This window comes from Antechinus flavipes, chromosome 5 (assembly GCF_016432865.1).
Source record: "Antechinus flavipes isolate AdamAnt ecotype Samford, QLD, Australia chromosome 5, AdamAnt_v2, whole genome shotgun sequence".
NCBI lineage: Eukaryota > Metazoa > Chordata > Mammalia > Dasyuromorphia > Dasyuridae > Antechinus > Antechinus flavipes.
In genome coordinates this window covers 146,223,677-146,251,258 of record NC_067402.1, presented here as the reverse complement: position 1 = coordinate 146,251,258, position 27,582 = coordinate 146,223,677, and the positions used below count along the sequence as shown (strand labels likewise).

The 27,582-nt window shown below is 32.7% G+C and overlaps 1 protein-coding gene across 1 annotated transcript in view; it reads right to left on the bottom strand.

Moving 5' to 3' along the window:
* The window catches only part of RELN (reelin), a 389,961-nt gene that overhangs the window by 41,410 nt on the left and 320,969 nt on the right, over positions 1–27,582 (bottom strand). The window contains exons 42-47 of the mRNA XM_051963196.1: positions 27,154–27,412; positions 26,047–26,296; positions 25,014–25,182; positions 8,165–8,305; positions 6,151–6,328; positions 2,821–3,014 (exon numbers count right to left, since the gene is read on the bottom strand). Of these exons, the coding sequence (XP_051819156.1) occupies positions 2,821–3,014; positions 6,151–6,328; positions 8,165–8,305; positions 25,014–25,182; positions 26,047–26,296; positions 27,154–27,412 (1,191 nt within the window). The remainder of the gene's footprint in view (positions 1–2,820; positions 3,015–6,150; positions 6,329–8,164; positions 8,306–25,013; positions 25,183–26,046; positions 26,297–27,153; positions 27,413–27,582) is intronic.

The following is a 27,582-nucleotide window of genomic DNA, read 5'->3' as shown; positions in this document are numbered from 1 at the left end:
AGAGAGAAAGAAGAGGGGTAACTTTGGATAATTTTCTGGATTCTATCTATCTTATGAGAGTCTTTAAAACCAGACTACATGGTATAATGGAAAGAACAGAAAATAGCCTCAGGGCTATAATATGTGGCTTCAAATTTCAGTCTGTCATTCAACCACCTGTGTGACAAATACCTGCCCTCCTACTTGGACCACAGAGCATTCTCTAGAGGGTTTCTTTTACTTCTAAAATGTCTGCTGGGAGGGCACTGCTATCCTGATTGGTTCATGCCTCACAGAGCTTACTACATCTGGGTCAACTCCTGCCATCATTTGCTTTATTCCTTGACTATTTTTGATAGTAATATGGCAGCTATCTTGCTACCATGTTTATATCTTTTGTTCTTCTCCTTAATCTGTCGTTGCTAATGGAGAGGCTATATACCTTTATTATCCTTTTAACTTTCCTTCAAGTCTCAATAAAATCTAATGTTTTACAGGAAGCCTTTCCCAACCCTTCTTAATTCTTCTAGTGCCTTCCCTTGTTTAGTTATTTCCCATTTATTCTGAATACAGTTTATTTGTTTGGTTGTTTCCTCCCCATTTGATTGTGAGTGCTTTGAAGGGAGGGACTGCATTTTGCCTCTTTTTTGTACCCCTACTTCTTAGCACAGTACCTGGCACATAGTAGGCACTTAATAAATATTTATTGTCTGACCATGTAGATTTCTGCACTAGAATTTAAGTTTATTAAGGGCAGGGATTGTCTTTATTTTTATATTTATATAAATATAGCACAGTGCTTGGCCTATAGAAAACAATGAATGTTTTACCATTCATCAATTCATATATTCTCCATTTAACCTTGTAGGCCATTTAGATTCCTCATCTTTAAAATCAGAGGATTGTTTTAATTTTATTCTAAGCTCTTGTCCATCCCTAAAAATCTTGTAAAATGTTACTGGGAGATTCTGGGGATAAAATGATTGCTGAGTCGGAAGCTACATGCAAAGGATGGTACATGACATGCAGGTGGTGATGGAATGTATAGGCTATTGTTTAAGTTGATCTAGAGTGAGGGTGTATCCAATAGTGTCAACATTATATATATATATATATAAATGTATGTGTGTGTGCACGTGTATTTTTATATATGTATATGTGTAGATACACTCTCATTGCAATTTATTCTAGAAGATTTGTTGCTTTTAAGGTGATATTTCTTGGATGATGATAGAAATATATATTATGTATTTGCCCCGGGACCATAGTGTAGTAGAAGAAAATTGGTAATAAAGTTAGAATAGAGGGGTTTCAATATGGTCACTGACATGAGCAATATCACCCTGAACAAGTCCCTTAACTCTGCTTTCTCATCGGTCAAATGGGGCTAAAAAATCTTTAAACTGCTTTAAAATGTAAATTATTATTATTTATTAGTTGTCTATTATCTTAAAATTTGCTATGTACTTTATATTCTTATAAAAATTAATTTAAAATATACTATCACATTCATGTTTTATAATGTTTACTATTTTGTCTCTGATAGAAATTAACAATGTTAATTTCTAATGTTAATCTCAGAAAATTAAGGACAGACAATAATATATCTTTTTATAGTTCACCGTAGATTGAGTTGCAAATGACAAAGTTGATTATTCTTTAACATAATTTAAATAATTCCTCAAGTTTGTTATGCTTGCCTATCTTGGACTGTCATTTTCTGTCCCATTTTCATAGATGTCCATGGATCTTACTTTTATATTCCTATTGATATATCCTTAGAAGGAGCTTAGTGTCACTAACAAATTTAAGGATTTCACTGAGCATTCCCCTTTGCATATTTATTTAGCATTTATATAGACAGAAATGTAATTCAAACTTTAAGCCTCAAGCATTTGCCTAAAACTCTCTTTGGTGGTAACATGATGATTTTTATGCTGCATTAAATAATACGCATTTCAGCACCAATTCATTAGTATTTACAGTGTCCATTTGAGAATCCTATCCTAACTTTAAATTAGTTCTCTGTATACATTCTTCCTCATCCCAACTGACTTGATCTTTATAAATAACCTTTGAATCTTGTCAAGGCTTTCTGAAAATCCATATAATACCCATACACTACAGACATGCTAATTTATCTTCTCAATTAATGAACTAAAACACATTGATCAAATATTCCCTTAAAATAAAACCACTCTTCCCCAATAGACTTACTTGTTTAGTGATTTTACATTAAAGAATTTGTCCTAGAATCTTCCTTTCATCATAAAAAGTAATATAGTACTTGTATTAATCCTTTAATTTCCTTTTCTGTTAGAGCACAAAGATGCACCATGATGGATGTCCCACCAATGTTATTAGAATTAAGTAATGCTTGATCACTAATGGATTATTGCCTTTAATGTGCTCACTGGTTTTCAAGCACTCTACAATGTGGCCTCTTCTTGGTAGCTGAATCATTTACTTTGGGTTTTTAATAAGGTTTTTAAAAAATGGTTTCAAATTTCCTTAGATCTACTCTATTTTTGAACTTTTCCCCTTAACTTTTTTTAAAGTAAGTAATTGCATGATCAACTCTTTTTTGTCCTTTCTCTTTTCCACATCCTGTTAACTACTCAGGAGAAAGTGGGGTATATTTCTTTTCCTTTTGAGTTTTAAAGCTAGATTCTAAGTTTTGGCCGCTTTTTCTTTTTTTAGTGAGAAACCACAGCTCCACATATTAGCTCTGTCAAGGAATGTTGAAGAAGGGATTCTTGAATCTTTCATTGTTTTCACTTGACCTGACTATGCAATTTCCTCAATCACAGGCATTATTATTGGCATGAAAAAATTACAAACCCAGGTTTACTGTATTGGTCATAAAAAATTTCCATTAGAAGGTTCCAGGTAATGCCTCCATTGACAGAATATTCCAGAAGAACTCCTTGGTTCCGGTTATTTGGTGATATCAAGCATCCATACATAAAATAAAACTGGATAAATTCAGCATTGGTGAGATTCAGGTCCACTGTGACTAATATTCGACTACACCCCTAAAAAATAAAGAAAAGTAGAATGGAAAACAACATCATTAAAACCTTTGGTATGTAGTATTTAGTGAGGAAGTTGGTTAAGAATTTCATTGGTATTAAGTAATTATAACAACAGAAGTTGATCCTTTTGAAGGGAGATTTTTCTAATCTTTATATATGCTTATATAAACATCTGTTTTTATTTGCTAATTGCTGTATTTATTTGTTATCATACTTATTTTTAAAGGCTTCAGCTGCTAATCAGATGTTGAGCTGAGAATTATTTTTTCATGTGATAATGATCATTTTAAATGAACAAGATTTGCTTATGACTACCTCTGGAAATTTGGCCTACATTATCATTATGTGGACTAGGAACAGTATTTGTCTCTTTATAACTATTAGCATAGTGCCTAGTGTACAGTAAGTGCTTAATAAATGCCTGTTGCCTTACCAATGAAGAATTGTAGTCATGTTAACAAATTAAAAGACTCATTCCTTAGTGTATTTTGGAGGAATGTATAAACATACACATACAGAAAATCATTTTGCTTCAGTTTAAAAAATAAAGGAAATTAGGACAAAAGATTTGACCAAATTGCCTATAATTACTCGCAGAGGTAGGATTTAATCTCCTGATTCCCAGAGAATTCTTGTAATTGTACCAAACCTTAGGTGCTTAATGTGTTCTTTCTGGTCTTAGAGTAAGACATAATTATCATAAGAAAGTAAAACATGAATTTCAGTAATATGCTTTATTTATCCATGTCTGTGAAAGTAATTCAAGGAGGAAGATGGCAGATAATGAATAAATGAAAAATAATTTTAACTTACTCATAAGGGTAGAGGAAGGAACAGATGTAATAAAGTACATTGGCTTAGAGTTAGGGAACTAGGTTCAAAACTCAGATAGAATGTGTGTTGCTTACGTGCAGTGTTTCATTTTGTGTTAAATATCCCCAGTACCTATACAGTACTTGGCTCTTATAGGTGTTTATTTACTGGCAGGTGCTTGTTGACTGATTAATAGATTTATTGAAATCCAATCTCTGATACTTAGTAGCTATTTGATATTAGGGGAGTCACCTTTTCTGTGACTCAGATAATTCTTTATGTCCCTAAAAATTTATCTACAAAGTCTAACACTTGGAGTTCTCTTTACTATGGAAATCACATTTCCTTTGAGAGTGAAGATAATTTGAGTGTTTGATCCTGAAGTAATGATATTTTAAAAAATAAAGCCATTTTTTACTTCAAGTGTGTAGTGATTCTGAAGAAGATAAGAACTTGAGATACTTCTAGGAAAAGTTTTTCTAATCACAATTTTGTTATGGTGAACAAGCATATACAAACATAAGTGTCTAGTAATTATTGACAATTACTAAAAAGGGTTGATTAACAATTCAGGAGTCATTGAAGTTCACTTCACAGATTTTTGGCTTCTAAACGCCATATCTCTGGTAAATTCAAGAGTTTTCAATTAAAACACCATCCAGATGGCAGCTTTCCAAACATTATGCAAATACTCTTTCCCTGATGGAGATGGTATTAATTTAAATCATTTTTTATGTGCACTTAAATGTGACCTAGGATAATACTATCCTGTATAATTAAGCTAAACCAAATCATGATTTTTGCTAAGAAAGCAGCAAATCTTTTTTTTTTTCTTTTTGAAATGTCACAGTCTGACTAGAGATTTGTATAAATATGATAATAACTTAATTTCTTATTAAGCTTCCAAGTAAACCTAATGGAAAACAAAGTGCTTCAGTGAAGTTAATGGGTGATGTAATGAATGAAATAAGGATAGGAGCTAGATCTGCAAATTCATCAGTATAAGGGGCTCCCTTCTATGTGAAGAAACTCCTTCTACAATGAATGCTGATACCTTTTCTTCACAACTCTTAGTTTTTGTTTAGAGCCCAGCTTCTTAAAAATGGTTCATAAGTGAATTTGGAGATTGTGAAATTGTGATTTTCAGTAAATGTTTGATCTGTATACCTATTTTATATACCTATATATCTGGGGTCATGTAAAAATTTCTTAGGCAAAAAGGGTCACAAGTGGAAAAAGTTAAAGAATTCCTGTCCTAGAATTGAGCACTGCACTGAGCAATGAAACAACCTCCTCAGGGACACATTGTCAGTTTACTACTGGCAGGTTTTGATCCCTTTGGAGCTAGTTTTTTTGTTCACAATCTATTATACTTCTGATGACTAAAACAAAAATTACAAAAGAACTATCCCCTCTGATATTTCATACCTCTCCAGGCCATTCTCCAGACTTATTTCACCATGCTCTCAATCTGATTAGGTACCTCTGATTCCTTTTCAGTTTCCTTTTATGTGTCATTCTTCCCATTAAAATACAAGCTTCTTGAAGAAAGGTACTAGCTTTCTTTCCACTTACAGTTATGTACCCAGGAATTTGCACAGTGCTTGGCACACAAATAAATGCTAGTTGACTAAAATGATTAACTGTCACTCAAGATTGACTCTCACTTATGAACATGGCCTGATTTTCATCTTGGCATTGTATGTAACTGCAAAAACCTAGAAGTAACCCAAATGTCTAATAGGGAAATGATTAAATTATTGCACATTAATGTTATGGAATACTATGTAAAATTAAGATGGACAGGTATGAGGAATACAGAAGAATCTAGAAAGACTTTTATAAAATAATCAAAGCAATGTGAGAGAGCAGAACCAGGGAAAATAATATAAACTAATCACTATTACATAATGGGAAAAAATATTGAGAATGAGTAGACAGAGAATCCTGAAAAGGTCTTAGAGAGTAGGACTAAAGTGTTAGGATATTTTGTGCATTAAGATTAGTTAAAGCCAGGAGTAACTATTTAGGGCTCACACAGATTTCAGAGGATTTAAGTGCAAAAATATACTTTTCTTTTCACTAACCTATAATTTTCTTTCTAATCCTATATATTTTGCTTCATTAATTTAAAATAATCTTCTGGGTAGGGGGTCTATCAATTTCCTTAGCCTTAGAAAGGGTCCATGGCACAAAAAGGTTAAAGTCCCCTGGTTTAAATGTAAAAAGGTCAAGTTGAATTTGTGGTGCTGATTTTCAGTAATATATTTTAAATAAAATGATTATTAAAATTTTCTAAAGTGATTGAAAGCCAAGAACCAACCCCACTGAAGTGAAGAGCCATCCCAGAAGCCACAGCTCCACACACAGTACTCAATTTTCCACCATTCACAGTCAACCAGTTCTGGTTGGATGGAGCTCTGTTGAAGTTGTCTTTGAGTTGTGTTGGGAGGACAATCTCTGGCTCATCACAGTATAAGCCACTCCACTGCTCATCACAGCTGGGAATAAAAAGAAAAAGAAGGAAGGAAAATCAGTGCTAAGTAGAAAGTCTATTACCATTTTTTCCACCTAGAATTAGGACAGGTTATTTAACCTTATGTAGTAATAGATTTAAGCAAATAACCTTCCTTAAAATGATCTGAGTTGGAAATAAACTTGGAATGCAATTAACCTTATATTTTAAAATGAAGTTTACTGTAAGAAAGTAATTTTTCCTTTTTGTACATCAATATACACCATCTTTGTTAATACAATGAATCTATTTTAACTGATTTTTGACAAGAAAAGGTAGGAAATCTTTTATTTATTGCTTTTCAAAGACTGAAAAGGGATCAGAAAGAAAATTTTTTTAAACTTTCATTGAAGTACAGTTTCAAGTAAGGAAGATGGCTGGAAAACATGCTCAACTGAGAGACCAACTTGTTGGAAAAATGTAAAGAAGTATTGTTGATGTTAAAAAAAATACTTTGGGCAAGAATAGAAATTTGGAAGTCTCATGGCAAACATCCAAAAACCTTTTTGATAGTGACAACCATCATTAATAAATGAGCTGATTTCATATTATATATATTCAATTAGAAGAGACTGATTTTTGGATTATTGGCTACCTATAGTCATCAATCAGAGAGACTTCATGTGTTTTATAGATTTCTCTTGATCTCTTTAGCTATGCATGAATACACAGATAAGAATTCATTGTCGGTTATATCATCTTTGAAAATGGAGCATGGTGGTTTTCCCCTCTCCTTCAAGCACACAGCCATGCTAATTTCTAACAGTTCAAAGAAGCTTCACAGGGTTCAGAAATGAATCTTCTCACAGTATTTACAGAGAAGAATTTTTATCAGAATAAACATGGTCAATTGGCAATGCACATATGTATTTATATAAATAGCACAGGCAAACTGCTATGTGTATAGATATGTTTTTATATTTTATAGATATATTTATATAAAACAGCTGAATTTTATCTGCATATATTTACCATTGTACACATTAATGTAATATATAAAATATGCAATAAGTATATAAAAATGGACATATGTATTTTAGCACAACTAATAACAGAAGAATTACATATCATGCAACAGATTCTAACTTAAAGAAAAATTATTATGTTGAATTAAATTTTTTTCCTTATGCAGAAAATTCCTAAATATTTTTAAATGGCTTTCTCAGGTCCCAGCATAATGCTATATTTCTTAAAAATGTCTTCAAACTTTTACCTTTGTCTTACATTTCAGACATCTCCTACACATTTAAGCTTCATTTCCATCTCTAATGTTTTCTGTTAAATACTTAGAGGAATAGTATGGACAGCAATGTTAAAATGAATTTCATGGAGACATTTTGAACATCCTCTTATAACTGTCAAGATCATATATTCCTTTCTTCAATGACCAGGTTAATTAATATCAATAAACAAACTACTCGTGTATATGCCTTATCCTTCTTACTATAGGATATGCTCCTTGAGGGGAAGAACAATGTCTTATTTTATCTTTGTATAATCACTCCCTAACACATATTATATCCTTAATAAATGTTTGATGAATTGAATTAAATTGAGTTAAATAAGAATACCAAAGGAAATAAAAATATTGCTAATTATTATTAATTCTTCTTCAATCAAGTTTTTGATTAAAAATAAGCAAACATAATGGTATCTAGCAAATTCATGCTTCGTTTAATATTTCATTTAAAGATGAAAAACTTACAAACCAATCACAGAACCTAGTGGAAACTCTGGGATGATTCAGAAAGCACCTTCCGAGAAGACAGTCAACTGGAATATGAATGAAAAGCTTTCTGTGGGAGGAAGAAAACATACTTACACACAATTTCCTTGCACACATCTCCCATGGCCACTGCACATATCTATGCAACCATCCCCAATATAGACATTATCTATTGCCCATGTTTGCTGCTTGTCAAATGGAGCTGGCTGATGCCACCGGAAACGAGTAGCTTGAGACCTGTAAAAAAGAAAACAGAATCAAGGGTACATTACCAGCCAATAATTGATGAAAAGGTGTATCTGTTGTTTGTATATTTAACTCTATATATGTACCTGAAGAAGAGAGTATGTTGCTTATTTGGAAGAAATCTATGTGTTATTTTGATTTAAATGGAAGAGAGATATAGGGTTGGGGAGAGAAGGAGAGGGACAGAGACAAGGAGATGAAGAAAAAGAGAGTAGAGCTTGGTGCATATTAACTTTTTAAAAAAATTAGTATATTGTTTCTATAAGGTGACAATCTAGCTGACTAGGAAACCACAACACAACAGTGGCAAGTAGATCTGGATTTTGGGTGTAGATCATAGTAGATAGAGCTTAGGCAGAAAGCTTTAAGAAATAATGACTGAACTAAAGAAATGATAAACAAAGGAAAAGCAACTGAGCAACAGAAAGTGAGGGAATAATGTTAGAATGAAAAAATCAGTGATACGTTAGAAAGATTTATAAACAATCATATCTGAGTTATAATGATACTGGTATGATACTCAGACATGATACTGAAGAAAAGAGTAGCTAATAAACCATTCTAGAAGTTAATATATAACTTCACATTTACATATCAGAAAGTATTAGGATACTAAGTTACATCAAGGGCAAGGCTGTGTACCTTTCATTTTCTGAATTCCATATAGCACCTAGCTCAGTGATTTTAATATTAGTCATTGAAAACATATTTGTTGAATGATCAGACATAATCAGCTTAGGATGCAAAAGAGAAACCGCTATTTTTCTTTTTTAAGCACTAGGTGGCAGCAGAAACCTTCATAATGATTTATGGACCTATGCAAATTGAATACGAGAAGTTTCTCTCAAAGGATCATGGATAAAAGTCGGCCAAGGCTACCTTGTCCAAAACCTTCATCTCGAAAAGTTACACAAATGGTAAGCATCACAGACAGGATTTAAATTTGGAGTCAGGAGTTCAGACTCCAAAATCTATCTGCCTTTTTAAATATCATATTGAAGCTAATATTGGAGAATGCTTACCAGAAGCATTTGGTACTCAGTAATTAATACCAAATTTTTTTTTTTAGTATCAAGGAATGGTATGTCTATCACTTTGTTGATGTTTATTATACTTCACAAATTAGATGCTAATAATTGTCATTTTTTTCTTTTTCTTTTTTTTATACCATAAAGGTTGCTAAAAAAACTTCAAATGAATGAACAAAAAAACTTCAAATCCTGGGATATTACCTCATATACACTTGCAGATAAGGTGAAAACTTCATCCTAAAAAGTTCTAATTTATTTACTTTTAATTTTGAAAAAAAAAATCACCAACTTAGTAATCATCAACAAATACAAATTTTTTGATATACAAAAAACAACAAGGCACGTATAAAGAATCATTCCCAAATGATTTCATATTCAATTATCTATATTTTGAGAGCTTTTCGTTTTATATTATTTAGAAGTTATAAGAATCTGGTAAAGCAACATCTTTTAAAAAGCATATTTGTTATGAGCCAGAACTTGAAACAAGGTGATAACACAGCGGAATTGATAGAAACTATGCTTAAGTTAACACCTTTGAAAGTTCACATATTAGCTCACACATTAGTTCACAAATTTGGGAGATTTCAGGGTTCATTATGAGATAGCCAAATTCACACCTCCCATAATCCCACTCTCAAAGGAGGAGTCAACCTTTGAGTTTACACCTCTAAAAGAGCATAAAAACAGCTGAGCTCAGTCAGGAGAGGTCAGTTGAAAAGATTGAGAGGGGAGTGTCAGTTGGAGATTGAGAAGCCAGGCATGGGAGTTGAGTTAGAGGCAGAAGCTGGAAGAGCTAAAAGACAAGCTGCAAGAGCTCTTGGAACCAAGGAGGGAGATAGGCCTCTAAGAAAGCTACCCAAGCCCAAGGAAAGAGACAAGACTTGGAAGGAGAAAATAAACGTTTGGATTTTAACAGCTGGCTGCATTTGGGGTGATTATTACTTTGAACCGAAAATAAGGCTGCCTCCAGAAACCTCCCCAGGAAAGCTGCTCCCACAGAGAACCATCATATATATTATACAAAAGAAGAGAACATTTTAAAATTTTTGTGGGTCAGTGTTTTGTTTGGACAATTGATGGCAATAGTTGCCTAATAATGACAAATAATGGTTATTATCATATGAATTTTATTTGCAAGGAATATGTTCCAGTGTCAGTGTAGTTTATTTGTTGAAATCTCAAGGATATTTTGTATTTGTAGTACAACAATTTATCTTGATAAATTTATGAAGTATTTGCTATATAATTCTGGCTACTTGACCATGCTTTTATATTTATTTGGTAGGTACCACCAAAATTTTGTAACCTAAAGTTAAATATTGAATAGTTTTCTACCATTTCCTATCCTGTGCAATTTAAAGGAAGCAACTACATTATAGGCCCCTAGGAATTATCTCATAACAGCTATTTAATTCATATTCTATTTTCAATTAAATATATGAAAAGAAAAAGAAAAAGTAGATGTGAATAAGGCCTTGAATCAACCAATCATAGATTTTTGAGTGAGTGTGAAAGAATTTTTGATCAATTTAAAAGTCTTTGAAAGCTAATAGATGAACTAGAGTGAGGTTGAATTGGAAATATATTCAGACTGGGTGAGGAAAGTGGGTTGTGATCTGTGGGTCATCTATAAAACAGTAAACTAGTGTAGAACTAAGAGATAAGAGCATTCTATAGTTTTCCACTGAACTTACACTTTCCTGTATACTATATATATATATGGAGAAAATGTAACAGCGTTTGGGGGTTGGAGACATTTTGTATCACCTGCACAAACTTTACAGTAAGTAGATAATACCTATTCCATAAGAGGGTGACAGTGGGAATGATAAATTATAAATGCATATAAAATAAATTAATTTTAAAAATAAAGATGAAGTGCCAGAAAAAAACCTAGCTATTTCTAAAAACTAATTTCTTACTAATTAATATTGATCAATAATCATAAGAGGGAAAGATCCATTATAGCATTAAAAAGACAACCCTACAACCATCCACTTAGTTGACTGAGGGAAGAAACAAAATCTGCTGAATAGGGATCCTACCTACCAATGCAAATAGAGGTTTGGAGGAGATCCTAGAACATGTTATATACTAGGATGGTGAGCAGAACCATAGGGAAGCAGGTTGACATACCTTTTACAGAAGCAATGCCAAAATAGACTATGGATTAGAATATTGTGTTAGCTCATCATGATCATATTTATCCACCATGTGCAACAAATTTTTTATATATCTTTGTTGTATCCTATATTATATTTAGATTCTATTTTCAGATATTAAAAATATCTTATATTAAATTCAAATTTGAGCTTATCTTTTAGTTCTTTTTATCCCCAATATTTAACTTGGTATCTGGTATATTTAGTGGTTCACTGTTTGTTGGTTACACTTTTGATGTTATAAGGAGGGTCCAACCACAGCCTGTGAAATAACTATATACAACAAAAGGTTCAATATTGTATGCCTAGTTCATATGATTGTTGATATCCTTTTGTATTTGTCATTCATAAGAAAAGTTACATCTTTGTATTTTTTGTCACAATGCAGTATTTGAATTACCTTCACCCCCCCAAAAAAGAAAAAAAAGTCTGGAAGTTAGAATTACTGGGACCTATTATTCCCATTTCTACCACAAGTACATTTGAGTGCTGACTCAATCACTTAAAGTTTGTATGCTTCACCTTCTCTTTATGAGAGAAGACTGCCACTTGTTCTTTCTCTAGGGTACTGTGAAAATTAATTAGTTCCCGTTTATCAAGGTCTATGACTTCCTTGGCAAAAGTCTCCCTGTAAACATCATGATGATTGAAGATTCTTTCTAATGACTGCTACCCAATCACCAGCTGGTGTTTCAAGTAGCCATTTTCTTTTTTCCTATATCCCAGAATCTGTCTTTGTTTTTATGCCTACAAGACATCCAGGCCTCTGGAATATTATTTATGAATTCATTCTGCTTACAGAGCTTTTTAAAAGAGAACTATCAAAAATATTATTTTTAACCAGTTTTTATTCACATCAATACTTTTTTTTCAAAATGTTTCAATAGCTTTTAGTTACTTCCCACTTAAATTTCAATCTTTAATATCCCCACCATCCATTATCATTAAAATTTTTATTTGTGTCCAGTTGGTACCATCACATAACCTTTAACCAAATATCAATGCTGGGAGAGACAAAAGAAATCATCTAGTTCAAGCTAAATCTGAGTAACCCACTTCTCTATAGCATACACTAGTGGCCACCAGACATTTGCTTGAAGACTTTTATTGAGGAATAACTCACTAACTCTCAACAGAGTCTCTTCTATTTTTTTCTTCTTTTTAATCTTATATTTTTAAACAGATTTGATAGGAAGTTTTTCTTTATATCAAACCTAGGTTAGATAAAGAAAATTTCTTTGAAATTTCCTCGCCTTTGCTCTAACTCTTCCCTCTGAGATCAAGCAAAATAAATCTAATCTTTTCTAGGATAAGAATGATAGATTTCAATCTGGAATGGAATTTTGTAGGTTCTATAGCCTCAAATCTTTATCTTACAGATAGATGAAATAGAAGCTCAAGGAGCTGGAGTGATTTGGGCATTTTCATATAATTCCCAGGAAGTAGGGGCAAGAGTCTGAGCTTCTTTGATTCTTGAGATTTCAAGCTCTATGCCTAGTTCCACTTTATTACACTGATTTTCTTCCCCAGTTGATGATAAAAATTTTGAAGATAACAATTATGTTTCTCTTCCCCATCTACCTCTAATACTCATGTCCTTCAGGGTAAATATTCCCAATTTCTTTCACTCTGAATTTTTCCACCTTTTTCCCCCATCATGGATTCCTTTGACAATCAATCTATTGAAGCCTATGAATTTCATCTGAAAATAATTGTTATAATGTATCAGGAATTATCTTTTTCTGTTCTTTGTATCCCTAGTATTTAAGACAGTAGGTGCTTAATAATATTTATCCTTCATTCTGTAAGGGAACCAATGATATCATGAAGTCAATGTCTTGGCTTGCTAGTAAATTGGATTTAAGTGAGGTAGAGCTGTGCAAAATCATTAGCCTCACTCTTTCCTTCAGAGTATTGGAGTCCATTGTCAAGACATAAGTCAAAGTGATTGGTGATGGCCCCTTAAATAATTGGTCTCCCACTCTTCATTGATATAAATACATGTTTTCTCTCTTAACGAATGTTAAGAATGTCTTTGAGGGGAGAAACTAGATAATTTTGGTCTTTTGATCCCTAGCACCTGGCATATAGTAGGAATAATATAAGAACATTTGCATATATTATTTCATTTAATCATCACAAAAACACTCCTCTGAGTTATGATAGATAGATAATCTAGAAGTTCTTTGTTTGAAGTTTTTCTCAGACATTTACCAGCTAATTGATTATTGGCAAGTTGTTAACTGGTTAAAAAATGGCTTAAAAAGGTATCTCTCACAGGGTTATTGTGAAGATTAAGTGAGATGATATTTGTAAAGTGCTTTGTTACCTTTAAATATTATATAAAAGTTAGCTATTGTAATTTTGGATTTTGACTCTGTCATAAAAATTTCCCTATCATTTGTAATTTTAATAAGCATACTCTCTTGGTTTTTTTTTTTTTATCAAAACTGGGGAACCCTCCCCCCAACAACAAATCTGTTAAAATTATGGAATAGAGACAAGCAAAGATCAATAAAGCATGCTACTAGAATCTTTTTGTTCTTCCAAGAAGAAACTAAATCAATACTATCTTTTATTTTTCACCTTTTCTATAACAATAATAGGTAACATTTATATAGCATTTAATCAGTGCTTTACAATGATTATCTCACTTGATTCTTGTAAAAGCTTTGGGATATGGGTGTCATTATTATTTCCATTTAACAGATGAGAAAACTGAAGCAATAAGTGGTTAAATGATTTTTCTTTGGGTGGGTGGGGGGGTAACAAATATTGCACTGTGAAAAAAAGTATAAAGATCACACAATTAGTACATATTTGAAGCTGGATTTAAAATCAGATATTTCTGACTCCAGGTCTGCTTATCTATTTCCTGTGCCTCTATAAACTCTATATACCAGAATTTAAAATCAGGAAGTTCCTCTGATTCCCACTTTAGTTGAGATTTTCTCTGTGTTTTGATTGTGGGTATACTCATGGATTTGGATCCATCATCAGCTTCTTTTAAAACCTATTTCAAAAATTAAGTTAGGCTAACTTTTCTTTTTTTCAGTTAATAAGCATTTATTTTCTCTCCCTTCTAGCTTCCCTTTATTAAAAAAAAAAAAAAGAAAAAAAACTTTGTTATGTATATGCTTAGTCAAGTATAACTAATTCCCATGTTGGCCACATCCAAAATATGTGGCTCATTCTGCATATTTAGTTTCACCTTCCTGTCAAAAAGTGGGCGTAAGGGGCTCTGCAAGGACTGGCTTGTCATAAAAATATCACTCCTGACACTAACAGGCGTCACCATTCATTTCTTCTTAGTTTCAAATGTCCACTATTACACATTTTCCTGGAGAAACAACAAAAATAGGGGCATCTTCTCCAAAAAGGTGCCTTAAAATACACATGTCCTTCCTGAAAGGGAAAATTATAGAATTCTTGCCTTTTAGAGCTGTAAGGTAGTTCATCTAGTTGATTGCTCTCTCTCTCTCCCTCTCTTTCTCTCCTGCTCTCCTTCTCCTCACACCCAAGTTAAGAGGCAGAAAAAGTCTTCTGGCTATAAAACTTTCTTCCTTAATCCTCTCATTAATTATAAGCAAGGTTAGTTTTTTAGATTATTTAGATACTGTCTTAGCCCAAACTTAGACAGTTTGAGGTGTAAAGAAACAGAATAGGTAAGTTTCAGTGGAGAGGAATCTTGGGATATAACAGTGATAAGTTCTGTCAGTGGGGAATGGAGGCAATTTGAATATCAGATCAAGGAAGAGCAATTTCATTGATGGGACCCAGAATAGAGGTTGGGAAATTTGTTGTTCATTTGTTTGGTTATGTCCAATTCTTTACGACCATTTGGAAGAAGGGGCACCAATAAGGAAGATGAGTACTACAAATAAACTTTTGTTTTTCATAAACTTGTCTAGATTTAGCCCTGCTCTAACTTGGGTGATGGATCAAGCGAGTAGAATATCTGGATTATGCATCTACTCAAAATAAAGGCATTAACTATAACTGTGTCCAATTTTCTGGACAGTCTTCCTTTTCCTTTCCCTTATTCCCTCCTTTATTTCTTTCCATTTTATCCTATCTTCTCTTTTCTTTTCCCTCCCTCTCTCCCTCTATTCCTTCCTTTCTCCCCCTCTTTCTTCTTTCTTCCCTCCTTTCCTCCCTCCTTCCCTCCCCCTTCCTTTTCCTCTCTCCTTCCCTTTCCCTCTCTCTTCCTTCCTTCTTTCCTTCCCCCCTTTCTTCTTTCCCTGCCTTCTTTCCTTTCTTCTTCTCTCCCTTCTCTACCTCTTTCCCTTGCTTCCCTTTCTTTCCTATCTGTCTGTCTGTCTGTCCATTTATTGAGAAACTGAGTTTCCTGAGATGTAAGTGTAATGGCCACTCACCAACCTGATTCTACTACTCATCAATCCCAGAGCATTGGTCTTCTCCATTGCTGATCTGAGACTTCGACTTGGTCTACTGTAGCTTAGAACTCTGGAGAGGAAGCAACAAAGCAGTCTAGGTTTCCCTGCAGCAGTGACTGGCTCAATTAAACTTGGTAACTGTACTATCTTTTGTATAACTATGAATCTCTCCCTAAAATGTCTGATTTATTTTCTTCTTCTATTGCATGCAATGTAAGTTAAACCAGACAGCTTCTAGAGTCCTATTGAAATTCAGTAATCACAGAACAATTAAAATAATAATGACAGCTTCTTCCAAGAGAAAATTTTTCTCCAAGATTCACAAGACTTGATTCTAAGCTTACCTGTATTATTTGTTAACTATGTGATCTAAGAAAAATGAATTATTCTCTCTGACCTATATCTGTCTACCATAACATAAGATTTTTTTTTTTGTGATGATCAAATGAAATAATATATACAAATGAGCTTATATGTTTATTCCTTTGGCCAGACCTGAATTTTTTGGGGGAGGATATAGGAAACCCCCTCTTTCAATGTATATCTGTGACTATTCTGCCATTTGAAATTTTAGTGAGTTGCACGAGTACACAGAGACTAAATGAATTGTCTAGGAGGTCACATGGTATTTGTCATTCATGAGACTTAAATTCTGGTCATCCTGAATCTGAGGCTAATTCCCTTTCCACTACATCATATTGCCTTTCATGTTTGAAGCATGGAGGAAGAAACAGAGAGATTATGAAAATTTTAGAGTTTGCTCTTAAAAGTTTGTGAGCATTCATGATGATGATCTTCAATATTCTGGATATTCCTCAAAGAACATACTTATAAACTTATAGTTAGAAATATATCAGTATAGATTGTGATCTTTTGCTTAAATCTATAGTAGACAAATGGAATTTTAAAATCCATTTATAGCTGCCTTATTTAACTTTCCCCTTAATTTTTCCCTTTTCCTGATTTCCTGCTTTTTCTCTTCAATCTCTTTCCCCATAGCTTTCTGCAAACTTTAGATAGTTTCCATGCTGAGAACAAAATTGCCTGACTCCTGAAGTGTTGTATTTAATCTTTAGAGAGTGTCTTATCAGCTCTGTCCCTAGTGCTGGTGGGAAAAAACAGATAGTCATCAGACTGTAGCTTAAAATAGCCAAGGCACACCTAAGCTTTCCTCTTAAAGCCCCATCCTTCTATGGGATTGGGTTACATGGTCACCCACCCATGGACCAGGTTACCCTGGTGCTCAAATGACATTTTTAGCACTCAAGTTGGCTGAATAACCTATTATTTCCAATACTGATTGTAGCAGGGGGACGACTAGACCCTTTGATTAGGCATTATCCCAAAGGATATTGTGAAGTCAATCAAGTTTTAGTCTGATACTATAGATCATAGATTTAAAGCTGGACAGAATCTTAGAGTGCTCTACTTAAGTCCTTCATTTTTCAGATGATCAAAGGTTCAATAAGATTAAGTATCTTATTTAAGGTCACATAATTTAGGGTTAGGGTTAGGGTTAGGGTTAGAACCTGGTTCTGAGAGTCCAAATTCTTCCCTCCTTTTACTGAACCATACTAATTCCCAACTCCTCTTTTTTGAATCTTATTTTCACTCTTGACTTCCAACTGTTTTTACCAATACATTGTGTCCATAGAGTTGGAATCACATAATTTCTGAGTTGTAAGGGACTTCTATTCAAAACTGCACCACAACAATAATTTATTCAGGTTTAGATATCTGACAAGTAATAAGACTGTACTTAAAGACTTCCATTGGAGGGCAACTACTGGGCTTCCTTTAGTTGTAGGAAAGTATTTTCCTTTTATATTAAGCCTAAATTTCCTCTCTGTAACTTTCATCTATTGATCTTAATTCTGCCTTCTGAGATAAAGATAATTATATACATATACATACATATATTACTGTATATTATATATGTGTGTTTATATATGTACACACATATAAACATGTAGTCTAATAATCCTATTTCTACATGAAAGCTCTTCCAACACTTGGTTGAAGCTAATATAGTTCTATCCTAACCCTGAGTTCTTGCCTCTAGAGATTAAACATGACCATTTCCTTTGAGGGAGGATATTAATATGACATAATCTGGAGGCCCTTCATATGCTGGTGATCCTCTTCTGAATGCTTTGTAGTTTCTTCATGTCCTTCCTAAAATAAAACTTTCTGAACTGAGCACAAAATTCCAGATGTAGTCTGAATAAGTAGAATACAGCAAGCAGGATTATAACCTTCCCATTCTTATAATGCTATTTCTAATTTTACTGTAGTTTTATGGCATATTCTTGACTCATATTGTGCTTAAGTCCACTAAGATTTTCAGATTTTCTTGTACTTATGAAGGTGATTTTTCTGAACCCATGTAAAATTTTTAATACTTATTCCTATTACATTTCAGAATTAGCCCCAAATTCTATACTATCAAGATGTTTTTGCATTTTTGTTCTATCGCTTGTGTTAGCTATCTCTCTTGATCTTCTGTTATCTGCAAAATGGACAAGCATGTCATAATTTATACCTTCATTCATTTACAGTGACTTTCTAATTCCTTTCATTTGTTAAATTAAAATACCATTAAGACTTTACTTAACAATACATTAATTCTACGAGGTATTTTGAACCTTCTCCTTTTCCCCTCACTATAATTTCATTGGCATTGGACTCTCTGGTGAAAAAATTCTCTACCAAAGCAGAACATCAACAAAAATCATTCTCTGAAATCAATCTTGAAATTGTGGCTTAGTAACTCAGGTAATCTCTTTGGGTGACATATATTTGATTTATCTTTTTTTTAGTTGATATCATTAGGGAAATAAGAAAATTTGATTATATGAAAGGCAATTTTCCTTGATTCTTGACCGAGTTCTTTAACTAGTAGGATTGAATGGGAAAATAGGCAACCCATACATTTTACTTTTAATTTATATACAATTTTGTGCCATCAGACTCAAATATAAAGGGTCCTGGCCTCTTTTTAAAGAGTAAAGTTCATGGTCTGTATTAGTTATTTTTATCACTGCTCAGAAGAATTTTTATTCTCTTTTATATTTCCAGCAGAGTAATAGGTGATAGCAGAGATTTCTAGAAGTTTGGTTACTATATTAAGAGAGTTGTTACTATACATATGAAGGTCATTATATATTTTCAAATAGGATAAGCCCTTTGAAAATTGAGAGATTAAAAATTTCCCAAATACAGAGAAATATTTGATTCATGATTTAAGAAAAGATCTTCATTTAAAATTGTTGTTGATCAAGTTAAAAATTATTAAATTAAATTTAAAATATATTTTGAAATTTAAAAAAAAATTATGGAACTTTTAAAATTAACTTATTTGTGTGAATCCAACTTTATTTTGGATATCACCCTATTTCGATTCTTGAAGGGCCTTTTTTTCTACACTTATTCTATCCCTCGCAAACATCTTTAATCTCCTTTTTTCTAGTGGCTACTTCTCTGTCGCTTTTAAAAATACATATGTCTTTTATCTGCTGAAATCTCTGATATATCTTCTTGCTTCATGTAACTACTATTTTTCCTACTTTATTTGGCTGCCAAATGTGAATGATACAAACTGCTTTCAATTCCTCACATTTCTTCTACAATTTCTATGATGTCTCCCTTTCCTACAATTTTAATGAAGCTGTTTAAAACAAACACACCTAAAGCAAAATTCTAATCTGATGGCATTTTGTTCTGTTACATACTTATCACATTATAACTGATATTTTATTTGTTTACCTGTTTTATCATCACTGTTCTATCTCAGAATCTAGTATGAATTTTCTATCTCACTGGCAAGCTTATAAAAATTTCTATGAACTTTTTAGATGATACAAAGCTGGAAGAGATCATCACTACATGGATGATACAATTAATATTCAAAGAATTACATAAAATCGATATAATGAAAATGAATAGGAATAAAAATAAAGCACAGATGAATTTTGTTTGGAAAGAAAAATGCCACTAATTTAAATTTAGGTAAAATAAATAATGCAATCTTACTTAAATTCATAAAAATGTAATATCCAGCTCAAGAGAAGTAAAATTTTCATTGTTCTCTTATGATCACATTATATGAAGCACATTATTTCTATTTTGGGCATCGTATTTTAAGAATGATACTGACAAAATGGATTCTATCAAAAGACAATGTGCAGCATATGTTCAAGGAAAAAGAATATCAGACTTGCAAACAGTAAGACCAGTATCTAATCCTAGTTCTGTCATTAATTAATTGTATATTCTTAGCTAAGTTATTTAAGCTTCATAGATTTTTACTTGCTTCTGTAAAATGAGAAAGGAAGCTCAACTAGATGCTTTTTCAGATTGTCTTTTTCAGTCCTGACATTCCTTAGTCCAAAAATCTCCCATCTGGCTTTCAACATCCTCCATTACCTATTGCTATTTTACTTTTGAAAACTTAATTTCCAAACATTCTCTGTTTCAGCCATATTGAATTCTTTTTTTTTCTTTCTGTCAAAGTCCCCACCACCTCTTTGCAAAATTTTGTTCATTACATTTCCCATCACCTAAGTCAATTCCTAGACATTTTTCAAAACCCAACTCAAAAATCACTCCCTTCATGAAATTCTCCCTATGCAAAGCCCTCATTGACCTCTCTTCTCTGAAATCCTATAACATTTACAATCTATACATCATAGTTAAACTCTTAATTATATATTGCTTTGAATTTTAAAAATTTGTTTAATATGTAACTAAATTGTTTTTCATTTGTTTCTTTTCTTGTGTTTTATTTGTTTCATTGTTTCCTTTGACAAGAATGGAGGCTGTTTGAGTATAGGTACAATCCTTAAGATAGTGTATTCATTATTATGTTTATGTTATGATTAAGAGAAAATGTGTCTAAGAAAGAATAAAAGGGTAGAAGACTCAAGTCCTGAGTTCTAAATTTGAATTAAATTTATTTGCATAATTAATTGCAAATTTCTTTTAGGAAACTTATCTTTACCTAATTGATACAAGGGATAAGAATTAGAGAACAAATTTTACCACTCAAATTTTCTTTCAATTTTAATTTGTTCATAATTAAGGTATGGTTATGGTATTTCCTATTTCCAAGTGCTAGCAGTCACTGGAAATTTCATACCCATCTATCTCATAGGGTTTTTGCCAGTTAACTTGTTTGAAAACTTTTAAAAAAACCACATAGATGTTAGCAATTAATAAGAATAATAAAATCATAATTAAAAATTAGGGACACAATTAATGATCTCATTGACATAGAGAACTCCTAGGCAATGAAATTTCCCCTATCAGTGCAGATTGGTAGCTTTTTTGAAACTTATAGTTTTAGAGAGTTGCCAAGGGCACTGAGAGGTTAATTGACTTGTCCAGAATTACAAAGCCAGGAAGTACCAGAGACAGGATTTGAACTCCAATCTTCTGTTCCAAAGACAGCTACATCACTACACAACATTGTCTTTCTTAATAATAACACCAGTTTTGTATTGTTTTTAATGAAATGAAATAATAGGAACAGAATAAGGCATTTCTCTTATCCCTTCCACCATGCAGATTAATTGGGCTGGTTCTGAAGAGCCTACCAAAGATGTGCTTATGATACAAGACTTTTATCTGATTCCTGGAACTAGTTATTTTATCCATCTGTGCAACAGTCTGTAGAACATTAAATAAGAGAACAATAGCAAGTTAGTAACTTGTCCTTCCATGTGAATTCTACTGAAAAAAGATTAAAAGAACCCAATGAATAATCATTAAAACAATTCACCTTAAAATATTTGGTGATTTGAACTTTATTATCAAGTTCAGCTCTTTAGTACAGGACTTAAATGGACACCAGAGGCCATCGAGCCGCACCCTCTCATTTTACAGTTAAGAAAAGTGAGGCACAGAAATTTAAATGATTTATCTGAAGTCATAGAGCATCAGAATTCTTCTACATTAACTAAGTGCTCTCTCCACTATGCCATTCTTATTATAAGACAGTGCATCCTTATAGTTGTTACACAATTTAAGCCTCAATAATAGGGAAAATAAATAAATATTTTAAATAGATAATTAGGAGAAAATTACTGTTTGTATGTTTTTCCTAAGCAATAGAAAATGATCAAACTTCTTGCACTGTGTGGAAGAAGAATATCAGAGGTATGTTAAGAGATCAGAAATAAGTTTTCTTGAGATAAAGAATCCAAATTATAAACACAAGTTCAAATATAAATTATCAAGTTACATTATTTACTAAAATACTACTATGCAACTATGCAATTACCACCAGAAATCCATATAAATTTAAAAGATTAATGCCTCAGTGGAATTTTTTTGCATTTTACTTATTAAAATATCTTAATAATTCATGTGTGGCAATATTGCTAATGAGCAACAAAACCTCACTGTATCTCATTTAAAGCTGGCACCTCTGCTGACAGCTAATACGGTCATGAAACTTTGGGCCAGCAATTGAATAGCAGCCCTGGGCTTTTAGTAACTGACACCATTCCATTTAGGATGGTTCCAGAAAAAGCTATACACGAGAGAAGTAGTCAAATTTTATGGTCGTCTGTCAGAACAATGCGTGCATTTCCTTGTTTTTGTTTGTTTGTTTGTTTGTTGTTTACAAGAAGGGAACAGAAGGATAAAACTAAAGCACAATCATGGTTTTGGAAAAAAGAGAGCTAGATTTGGTGTCAGGAAGTTTGATCCTGGCTCTGCCACTTACTGACAGTGAGCATGAAAAAGTTTAACATTTCTGAATCTCAGTTTCTTCATCTACAAAATGAAAAATTATATTATTATCAATGTCAGAGGAAATGTCTGGAAAGAACTTTGTCTACCTTAAAGTAATATATACAAATGAGATGCTATTTGTCCATAGCCTGGCTGTTCTGCTTTAGAGGAGAAACAAAGCATTGTTTTTCTGGATTTCAAAACCATTCCCACAACTATTTAAAATCTGTCATTTAAGTAACATCTGGTTTCTTTACTTACAAAATTGAAGCTATTTGAGGTGAGCTCCCTTTGTTTTTCCTTCCCCCCTCCCCCCCCTCTCAAAATCTCTTGATAATATCAATATCCCTCATTCTCTTCACTAGTTACTCAAGTCTTTGAAAATAGTGATCTTTCTCTTTGTAATTCCTTTTCTGTCTTATCTAACAAATTTTAACTCTAATAATTCACACTCCTCCTTAAAAATCCTTAACCTCTATCTATGATTCTTTTCCTGTTGCCTACAATTGTGACCATGTATCTCTCCTCTCTAAAACCAACAGCTCACCCTTGAACTATGATACACATATCTTTGTCTTAGTGAAAATCCCTGTAAAAGCTGTCTATCCTCACTTGGACAATAAATTCTACAGGGGAAAAAAATCAAACATTTCATATTTCACATCTATCTGTTGTGTTTTTTTTTTTTTTTTTTTTTTTTTTTAGTTTCACCTCAAGGAGGAAAAAGTGGAGGCTGGTGACTTTGCATAGCTCTCCCTCACTTAAATCCATTTAATTTGTATCTCATGGTATCACCTCCTAATGTCATAATCCTCCTTGAGAAGAAAGAACATGTTTAACAGCAACAGCTTTAAATACATTTGGATTGATGTGATTTAAATTGATCTTATACCAACCTCTCCAAAGGCTCAACTTTTTTTCACTATTTGATGAGATAATATTTGTACTAATCTTTCTTTGTTCTCCTCTGCAATATTTTTCAAATGACTTTATAGCTTTAAGGAGTTGACTAACTGAATAACACAGCCAAATCTGCCCTGCTGCCTATTTTTAAGGAAGGCTGGATTTGCCCCTCAAGATATTTTGCTCTAGACTATTGTTGCTGCTCTCATTTGCTATGGCTCTTTACCTAGATAACAGATTGTGTTTGTTGTTTTGGGTTTTTAGGTACTTTTTGAACTCCAGATTGTGGCAACTATTTTATACTGCTTAAAGTTGTCCAAGAAATGGTGACAAAACCTTTTATAGTTTACCAAGTTAATAACTTATTTCGATAGGTTATTTTGGTACTGGTTTTCTTTGCTTTATTCTATTGATTTTCTGACTAATGATTTTGAAATAACTCCCACATTGGTTATCAATCACTTCCTATCTGTTAAGATATAGTTAATTTAAATTTCTGTATTATTATTTGATGTTTGCCACATCCAGTGCTGTTTTGGGGGAAAAAAATTAATGATATCTAGGAAAGAGGCTTTTGAATAATCTAAAGGACATTTGATCCTTTTCAATTATTAATCTTTTATCATATTTTCCAACATATGTTTTCTATCTCCCAATGTCTACTTTCACCTTGAATACAGATTATCAATATTGCTTTGGTATGAAGAATGTCAAATCTATCTATCTATCTATCTATCTATCTATCTATCTATCTATCTATCTATCTATCTTCTTCTTTCTCAGTAAAATACAATGCATAAATGGCAATTATTTCAATTTTGGTCACAATAAGTGGCAAAAAATGAGATGATCAAGTGTCTTTTAAAATGGTTTCATTCTTTTGGTTGATTTTAGTGCATAACACCAGTTCTTCCAGCTATATTCATTAGTCTATAAAAAATCTGTTGCTGTTTTTTAGATTTAACTATATTTTAAAATGTCTTATGATTTCATTTATGGTGAGAACATCAATGTGGGTGTGGTTTTGTTCTTCAAGTAACATATCTATATGTTGATCATAGGACAAAGATCTCACCTTTAGAGTACTAGATAAATGCAGTATTTTAAGGTGATCTATTCTGTTGCTGATTCTGTACCTTGAAACCTTTATAGCTTGTTAGAAACTTGCAGAATTTTTGACTTACTGGTATAACCTCCAAAAACTCATGGTTACATTCATACTGCTAAGGAGCCTGTGAATATTATTCTTTTCTTCTCTCTCTCTCCTCCATACTATATAAAACTAGTCCAAGATAAAAAAAAAACTATATTTACACTAATATTGTTTTCTTTTATATTTTAGCATGCAACAGAACTTAGGGAAAACACAATCTGATATCAACAAAGATATTAGCTTTTAACATCTTTAAACCGTGGTATCACAAATTGTATCAAATTAAAATTTACAATGAACAGTAATTAATCATACCTAGTATAAGGTGGAAGAGGTATAGTAATTCTGGTCCACTTGTTGAAAGTATCCGATATAAGAATTCGCTGGAGATGGTATCGGTTGCATTCTACATTTGTAGGCAGGCAATCTCTTAGCACTGGATGCCATGACAATCCAAGGTCTACTGAATATTCTAGTTCAATAGCTAAAATGGCAATACATTTAATGAGTTGAAATTTTGGATGTCAATATTGTCTTGTGGATAACTATATCCTAGGATATAGTTTCATATATTTTGTTATCACAAAATTTGGTTTAATTTGTGTTATTGTTTGTGTAATAGAATGTGCAATTCAAGAGGAGGCTTTATTGCAACGTATAGTAAGTATTCTGATAAACACAAATATTTCACACGTTTTTAATATGACTATAGTTTCTAAGCTATTTATTATTTTATTCTGAACATATTTTGCATTATTAACAATATTAATATAGAATTTTAACATTACTAATATATTTTTATATGAAACGGAACTAACTTTCCCCTTGTTTGAATGTACTTAAGTCTATATGACATGAAATTGATTTATTAAAAATACTCCTTAAAATACTTCCTCATAATAAATTCTCATAAAACATTTAAGGAAAGTATAAGCAACTTAAATGGAATATTCTTATAATATGGCCTTATTCAGATGATGAAGAAAAATTCTTTTTCTCTTTCAAAAAGTCAGTGTAAAAATTTGAAAACTCCTATTTTGGGTGAATTTGATTAGCAAATGTAATAAGGAGTGATATTCTTAAATATGAAAATATGAGTTATTTACTTTGTAATGAGAAATTAATATAAAGGGAAATATGAAAAAATATCTTGGGGACATCAACCCCCAAACTCTTTACTCACCATCCTTTTAACCCACTCCCTTGTTATTATTTCTATCTAGAATACTGTCATTATGTCTCAAACACAAGTTTTATGTAAAGTTTTATCTAGGAAAGAAGCTGTTATATTCCTGAAATATAACCATAACTCCTTTTAGTTTTTGGTCTCTAATAAAGATGTACTTACCATAACAAGAATCTGTAACAGAGCAAGAAGCTGCAAAGTCTATTTGCAGGAAGGAATCTTCATTCACAGCAATATCTGTGGTGACTACATAACGTGTGCTTGCCTTTTCAATGAATACGAGTGCATCTCCCATGGAGCCACACACTGGCATCTTTGTACCCCCAGGGTGAAGTAGCCATTTTCTACTATCCAGGGTGGTGAAATCATCTTCCAAGACTGTATTACCAGAAATATTTCCCCCAATAAGAATCTGAAATATTATACAAAAATAAACCAGACACATTAAAACAAAACTGTTCTTTTTTTTTTTTTTTTTGGCTAGCCTATTCAAAACTGGCATTGTAATGTACACATGGTGTTAAGGGAATGTTAATAATGTTTTTGTTGTTGTGGTCTGGTTGCCCATCTGGCAAGTAGCTACTGAAAACAAATCAAAGGAATGACAAAACTACTTAGAGGATACATCAGCCAAATTATGCCTTTGGAAACTTCATGCAACCAGGCTGGGAAGTCAGAATTTGGCTCACGGAGTGATTATTTTCTGTGTAAAATTACTATTTAAATATAGTTGTGCCCTGAGGCTCTTCAGTTCCAATTCTTTGCACGGACTATACCATGTGTTAATAGCTTCTTTGAGGTCCATTTTATGTGATTTATTAGGTATGAACATAGTCCACAATGAAGAGCTGGGGAGATTTATAGATTTTTTTTTCAAAGGGAGGAAGAAGATTTGGGAATCACTATATGTGGCAGCCAGTTCTAATTTGCATACTTTCCTTTTGTATCCTCATAGCCCAATTGATAAATTGCCTAGATCCACATGGGATAGTCTTCTATGAGCAGGACTTGGGCCTTCTGTTGCAGTTTGATTTCTTAGGCTTTAGGCAGTGTATAAATCATTAGAGAATTAGATCTAAAAATCTACAGTTAAATTTGCTGGCATTAACTAGCTGTATGATTTTGGAAGTCAGTTAACCTTTCAGGGCCTCATCTACAAAATAGGTGGATGGAGCTCAGTAGTTTCTAAGACCCTTTCCAAATCTAAAATTCTTCAATTCTCTGGTTCTAGTATGATTAATGAATATAATTAAACTTGGAGAAACTGACCTGATCAATAACCCACGGGCTATAGAAGTGCCCAGTTTCTGATGGTTGCCACCATCGAAGACGAGTGGAGCTAGAACGAGCTTTCAAAGGTATCTCCAGGGCAATGTACCTGCCGACATTGCTGGAATTACTGAACAGAAATTCTTGCATAAGGCTCCAGGAAAGGCCTCCATTGAGTGAGTATTGTAGCAGCACAGGTTGGCTTCTGGGGTCTGGAACTCCTTTACCACATCCAAGTCTCATGAAGAACTGTACAAATCTGACATCAGTAAAAATTACCATTAATGTATTTATTCAAAGACAAATCCACATAATCAACAGAACAGGCATATGAGAAAGAATGAATTGGCGTAAATGATACTGCTAATGATTGGAATCTTTTAATTTGCAATCTTTTTTTTATTATAGCTTTTTATTTACAAGTTATAT